The 7,657-nt window shown below is 35.8% G+C and overlaps 1 protein-coding gene across 1 annotated transcript; it reads right to left on the bottom strand.

The window, feature by feature from the left end:
• Positions 1–1,236: 1,236 nt before the first annotated feature.
• LOC113356119 (leucine-rich repeat receptor-like tyrosine-protein kinase PXC3) lies at positions 1,237–4,636 on the bottom strand. Its single transcript, XM_026599136.1, has 2 exons — positions 2,002–4,636; positions 1,237–1,856 (listed from the first exon to the last, which is right to left on the bottom strand). The coding sequence occupies exons 1-2, from the start codon at positions 4,487–4,489 to the stop codon at positions 1,558–1,560; spliced, it is 2,787 nt and encodes a 928-aa protein (XP_026454921.1). The 5' UTR covers positions 4,490–4,636; the 3' UTR covers positions 1,237–1,557.
• Between the last annotated feature and the right edge of the window lie 3,021 nt (positions 4,637–7,657).

Genomic DNA, 7,657 nt, shown 5'->3' with positions numbered 1-7,657 from the left:
GAACTTTACTAACGAGTGTGGAGTCAGAGTAAATGGGTTCATGAAGAACAGCATGTATGATCTGAACATTATAGTTAATTTTGGTATAAAAGGAATTAAGAGCAAGTGTGCTGCTGTTAAAGAAGTTTTTTTTCAGGCTTCCTCAGATAAACCAAACTCTAATATGTTGTGATGGGGATGCAAAAGGAAATCCTGGTGCTGCAGGGATTGGTTTTATTGCAAGAACAAGTGAAGGACTTGCTTAGAAGCTGGAAGTGGAGGACTGGGAACTGCAACAAACTACATTGCAGAGGTAATGGCATTGATAACAACAGGTGAATGGGCTGTGAATAAGAAATTATTGGACATATGTTTCAGCCTAGACTCTAAAGCAGTCATATTAGCATTCACTGGTGGCAAAATTACTGAATTTCTTGGATAGTAAAGAACAGATGGGAGAAAATTACTGAATTTCTTAGGAGTATCACTTTCAGACATACATACAGGGAAATAAACTTTTCAGCTGACCATTTTGCAAAGGAAGGAACTAAACTTGGCAGAGGAGTAATAATATTGTACGAAGGAAGGCCCGATTCTTTGAGAATAATGGAACAAGAGGATGCACGCTATTTCAGATTTTCTTGAACAACTTTTGCAAAAATGATATTTTCTGTTTTGTTTTTTAGCTTTCTTTTTGCATTCATTTAGTTAGTCTTGGTCTATCAAGACTAGCATTACAACTTTGAGTTTCATCTTTGGTAATAAAAAAATTTATGATTGAAAAAAAAAAGAACATTCTTTTCTGGCTAGATAAATGGGTTGGAGTTCTTCTTAAAGATTCTTCCCCAGCTATTTTTAAACTCTCAAAGAATAGAATGACTACTGTTTTTGATATGCTTAATCAACTGGAAACGTGGACTGTAAGTAGTCGAACAGAGTATGGAAGAGGACCAAAACCCATGCCAGAGAGATCTTAAGTTATCTGTTTTCGTAGTCATTGTTTATGCTTCTTAAGTTTTCTCGGACGTGCTTTATTTGAGTTGTTGCTGTTAGAATTTTTATAAAGGTGTCATAGTTCTTGCATTTGGCATCCTCAGTTCCTCACTCTTCAATGCTTCGGACTTATTGCCTAATCAATATAATCTCAATACTGCGGACATTTGGGTTCAACTACATGGGATTGCCTTACTTCGATCGACTGCCTGAGAATGAGAAAAATCAAACTACTACTGGTTAGTGTGCATATATAACAGCTTCTTCCCAAAGACCATATGTTGATACTTGATTATAATAAATTTATATATACAGAGTTTCACCATAATACAACACCCGCGGAGATCACTATAAGCATATATTCCTAGATGATAGATAAAAGATACACACAACTACAAAATAGCTCACTTGAGCAGCCTATATAACAAAGTAGGACAGGTATTTTGCATTCCCTGTCCAAGTTGTATCAATATATACTAGTTGTATAAACTACTACTACTTAGGCATAAAGAATCGGACACCAATGGGCCGGGATGACCTTGATGTTTTGTTTTGCTCAGACAAGGTTGGTACTCGCAGAATTTGTTACTTTGCATTGACAAGCATATTTAGCGCGTTCTTCATGTTTGGCCTTGCTCCTGGGGAGATATTCACACAGCCTAAAGCAATTTTAAGAACTGATAGCATCTGACTTCGAGCCCAACTTGATGTTTTGCTGACAGTAGGATCAAGAATTTGATCACGATCAGTTGAATTACTCAATGCCCATTTGGCTAACTCAATCCCCTCACTGACTGCTGGTTTTCCTGTGAGCAATTCCAACAGTATAACCCCAAAACTGTAGACATTCCCTGGCACCGTCAATCTCATTATGTAAGCATATTCTGCAAAACAAGAACAAGTGAACTCAAAATTAGTCATCAGAATCGATATGTATATTAACTGGTAGAGAGACGTTCATGCATGCAGCAACGTCTGAATCATCAAGTAAGCACAATTGTATGGAAATGAGGTTTTGTATTACTTTACCTGGAGGAATGTAGCCAACAGAACCAGCAACTGTCGAAAGGCTTCCAGTATTTTTTGACGGACCGATCAACTCAACAAGCTCAATTTCACCAATCTGAGGTTCCTTTAAGGACTTCAGGAAAATGCTTTTTGATGAAAGGTCGAGAAGGAGAATCGAACCACTACTGCACCCATGAAGAAAAACCAGACCTTGAGCTATACCCACAGCTATACTATAACGGCTAGTCCAGTCCAAAACCTTTCCCAAGTTCCCATGAAGAACCTCAAAGAGAGTTCCCTTTTGGGCGTACTCGTAAAAGAGGTAAGCACTATCAGCAGTCAATCCATACGCCAATGGAACCATGACATTGGAATTGTTCAACCTCCCCAGGATCTCTAGTTCTTTAGCAAACTTCTCGCGGCTTCCAAGGTGGAGTATGTTATCATCCCAATTCAGCTTCTTCACATAATAATCTCTCCCACATGGCATAACAGCTTTGTAATAGGTCGAAAATCTGTTCTTAATTATAACATTCGATGTATTACTAACTGACACCATTGCTGCAGTGAAATCAATATTAGATCTGTGGATTCTATTTGCAGTTAATAAATGACCATCGATAACCTGAGGAGGCGAAATTTGTTCTCCAGAATATGTGTTCACATCATTAACCCGATAATACTTTCTTGTAACAAATAACACAATTGTTAGAGCGACTGCAGCACCGAGAACAACACTGATAACTGTGATTAGAATAACCACAGGGACTGAAATTTTCGCCTTCCGAGAGGTATTATTGGTAGGTGAAGTAGGAGTTTTATTGGTAGGTGATTTGATGAGATCCTTATTTCCAGATATATCAACTACAGTGAATGGGTTGAAATTTGGGAGAATTCCCGAGAGATGATTATTTAAAAGCAATAGTCGTGTCAGACTGCCCATTGTAGTGAGAAATCCCGGGACGTTACCTGAAAAATTGTTGTTGGAGATATCTAGAACCTCTAGCGCACTTAATCCACCAAGGGTTTCAGGGATTGCTCCTTCAAAACAGTTGCTACTAAGATTAAGTGCAATCTGCAAATTTGGTGGCATCTTTGGAATCCTTCCACATAGACAGTTTTTTCCCAGTTGGAGTTCTATTAGAAAATTCAACTTACTGAACGAATCTGGTACTGAACCATTGAGCTTATTATCTTGTAGATTGACGTTCACGAGTTTTGTTAAGCTTGAAATTGCTGATGGGATTGAACCAGTAAGATTATTCTGGCTGACATTTAATACCAACAAGTTCTGCAACTGTGAAATCCGATCAGGAATGTCACCAAATACCTGGTTGGATTGGAGTTTCATAACTTGAAGCTGACGAAGGTTACCTAACTCCTTTGGTAATGAACCAGATAATCTATTCTGAGACAGGTCTAACAATGCTAACTTCACACAGTTTCCTAACTCCACAGGAATTTCCCCAACCAAGCTATTATTACCGAGCTCGAGATAAGTTAATTGAAGAAGTTTCCCAATGGTCGCAGATGGAATGCTTCCATTGAGTAGATTGCTACCTAATCTTAATCGAAGCAGAGTTATAGAAATGTTTTCTGGAATAGGCCCTACAAGTGAATTGTTAGTAAGATCAACATACTCCAGCTTAGGTGGGGAAAGGAGATCAATGGGTATGGATCCTACCAAATTATTGAAACTGAGATCCAAACTCAGCAGAAACTGAGAAATTCCAGAAGGAATCATACCAGTAAAGCTATTCTGATTTGCAGCAAGACGTCTTAGGGTTTTGATACTGGAAAGGCTATTAGGGATTTCACCACTCAAATTATTAGAAGAAAGGAGTAGTGTATTCAATTTGGAGAGATCTCCAATTGAATTTGAAAGAACCCCAGAAATCTTATTACCACTAAGATCAATCAAGGTTAGGTTCTGATAACCGAAGAGCTCATCAGGGATAGAACCTGTAAATTGATTCCTTGACAGCTGTAATTTCTCTAAAACCTTAAAATTGCCAACCAAACCATCTAATTTTCCACTTAAGTTATTCATGGATAAATCCAAAGATACCAAACTAGAAAACCCAGTAAAATTAGGCAAAACCCCAGATAATTTGTTCTGACTAAAATTCAACATCTTTAACCCATTAAGTTTTCCACAATCTGAGATAAACACATCTGGGATTGAAGATAAAGAGTTTACTGAGACATCAAGACCCTCTAATGAATCAATTTGGCATAATTCAGTGAGAAAATCAGAACTAGAAAGACCTAAGCTTGACAGAGAAATATTAGTTACAGAGACACCAGTAGAACTACAATTGACCCCTTTCCATAGACAAGGATTTGGGTTTGTGGTATTCCAACTTTTATTATTAACTGAATTTGATAACCTAATCATGGTTCCTCTTTGATTACTAGAAAGTTCAGAGAAAACAAGAGAAATGAAATCGAAGAACAAGAACACAGAAAACCAAAAAGAGCCATGATGAACATACCTTGTGGTGCTCATTTCAGTGAATTCTAAAGCTTATCATATGTTTGTGTTTTGGTTTGTGAAGATAAACAAGAGAATTTGTATCCTTTTTCTTCAAGGATTCTGTTTGTTTGTGGAAATTTTTTTGGGAGGGAAAGTGACTACCATAACAAAGACTTTGACTCATTGACTGACTAACCAACAATTTTGACCCCACACATTTTAATGTTTCCTGACTTCAGAAAATCAGACTAGAGTTTTCAAACTTAGATTTAAAAGCAGGTTATGAATAGTACAGACCATTTTACACGGCACCTGATGGAACTGTGTGTATGTTTTATGTGGATCAGTAAAGTATGAATTCATGATCATGAAGATAGGACAATCTACCCCATATGCAGCCAATAAGAGTGTTTGATTGAGAGAAAATATTCGGCAGATTTGTCAGATGAGGTGAGTCCCACTTGGACTTGTAACCTGCCTTTTTTTGTCATCCAAAGATAAGATTCTTCGTTGTTTCTTGCAAATGAAAGTTTGTGAAGGATTGGAGAGGCAAACCGCGTTGTCTAGGGCTGAACATGGTGTCGGTTAACCGTTAGAAACCGACCGAACCAGACCAATAAGCAAGAAACCGAACCAAACCATTTAGATTTGGATTGGTTTGGTAAAAAAAGTTGAAAAATCGACATTACTGGTTTGGTTTTGGTTTGACCTGAAAACCGAACCAAAAATCATTGGGGAACCGATTAATTTTTAAACTTAGTTTCTACCGTCGATTTAAAAGTATTAGATTCTACCCATTGATTTAGAGGACAAATAGAAACCCTAAATCTAATATTTCATTATGATACTCTCCCTCTTTCTCTTTCTCATTCTCTCATCCGCCTCCCTTCTCCACCCCAACAACAGCTGCTGCTACTCGACTTTTTTCTTCCCGTCTTCCTTCTTTTTTATTTGTCAATAACTAAATTAAGATATATTATATATCTTCTTTTGATCTCTAGAATTAGAGTAAGTTTACACTATTCTTGATTTATTTTTTTTGTCTGTATATTTGTGTAAACCAATACTATCGGCAACTACGATTTTTTTATCCGTAAATTTGTGTATTTTTTTTTTGGTTTGACATAATTATTGGTTAACCAAAAACCACTGGAACAAACCGAAACCAACTGGAACCATTTGGAAACCGAACCAATGGTTAATGGATTGGTTTGGTTTAGATTTTTAGAAACCAATAATATTGGTTTCGGTTTTGGTTTGGCTAGAAACCGAACCAAAATCGACCATGAACAGCCCTAGCGTTGTCCGTGGAGAAGGGGAAGGTGGTAATCAGAGCAAGGAAAATTTGTTGATTGGTCCAAAGCCCATATAGTTGTTTATAGTAAGGTCCAACCAGAACTTTCTTTTATCCGGAGGTCCAAAATTAATTAAAACATAGAAATGACCATAATACCCCCTACTACCAAATGTGTGTGTCTACACTGCTTACAAATTTGAGTACATATCTGGTACACTGCTCACAAATTCGAGTACATATCTGCTAACAAATTTGAGTACATATATGCCGCACTGCTTACAAATCTGAGTACATATCTGTCGCACTGCTTACAAATTCGAGTATATATCCGCTGCTTACAATTCGAGTACATATATGCTGCACCGCTTCCAGGTAAAGTACATATCTGTTAGAATCAATTATAAATAAATTAGAAAACGTATTACATCACATATATTGTAGGATCATACAAATTAATCTATAATATTTCTTCAATACAGTATTAAATCATAGAAGAAAAATAGAAAAACCTACAAATCCACAATAAACACAGAAAAAGCTATACAAAACTGGCACATATTTCAGTATTGCGCATACGTACTCATGGATCGAACCCAAAAACATTGGTAAAACTCCAAATAAAACAGAATCAGAAGAAGTTTATATCATTACGCCATATACGTACTGCATATTCGTGAACTAAAAAGTCAATTGTATGTCAAGAAGAAGTGATGAATCCATGAATATAACCGAATCAAATCACATACTTCAGTATTACACATGTGTACTAATGGATCAAACCAAAAAACAAAAATGACAAAACTCTGAACAAACAGAATCAAAAGAATTTTATATTAGTACACCAAATATGTATTGTCAATTCATACACAAAAACAAACTCTAAACAAACAAAATCAAAAGAATTTTACACAAAAAACAAACTCAGTACACCATCTATGTACTGTCAATTCATAAACATATTTCAGTATTACCCATATGTACTAATGGATCAAACCAAAAAAAAGTGGCAAAACACTGAACAAACAGAATCAAAAGAATTTTATATCAGTACACCAGATATGTACTGTCAATTCATACACAAAAACAAACTGTAACAAACCTGAAAACATAAAAGCGTCATAAAAATCAATTTCATCTTCATAATACAATCAAAAGAAGAAAAACGAAAAAAAAATAATCAAAGAAGATGATTAGAAAACATACCTGGAAACACAACCAATCTTCTTGTCGTAAGTCATAACGATGCATCTTCTTCTTCTTCTTCATTCAAAATAAGCTAGTTTTCTGTCAGTACAGGATATACGTACTGTTGTTTCATACAAAAAAAATAATCTAAAAATAACAAAATGGAACTAGTATGATCAAATCTAATAACGAAATGAACCAAAAACGTGATTATTCATCTAGATCTAGTAAATAATCAAGAAATCAAACATGGAGATCAAAATCTTAATCAAACAAAACAACGATTAGACCGTGAAAACCCTAAAATAAACATTACAAAAGAACACTCTTCATTTGAATCGGTAGAAACCAAAAAAATTGAAGAAAAATCTCCATCTGAATCTGCAGCACGGTGAGAGGAAAGAGAAGAAAAAACAGATTTGAAATATAAATAAGATTTCTCGTGCTTATAACCTGTTAAATAGGAAAGGTTATTTTTGGTATTTTCAAATTACGTATACCTGACTTCGCACATGTACATGACCTGGGCTTAAAAAATTTGGTCCATTTTCATGTTTTCTTTTAATTATGGACCTCTGATTAGTGGGTTTTAATGGATGGACCTGCTACTAACTAAGAACACTATAATGGTACCTATTGGTAATTCCTACTCAGAGCAATGCCAATTCAGTCTTCTTGGGTTATTTTCTTGTCACCAATAAAAGCTTGCACAAGTCAGT

This window comes from Papaver somniferum, chromosome 3, assembly GCF_003573695.1.
Source record: "Papaver somniferum cultivar HN1 chromosome 3, ASM357369v1, whole genome shotgun sequence".
Lineage (NCBI taxonomy): Eukaryota > Viridiplantae > Streptophyta > Magnoliopsida > Ranunculales > Papaveraceae > Papaver > Papaver somniferum.
This window is presented reverse-complemented; position numbering and strand designations above follow the sequence as displayed.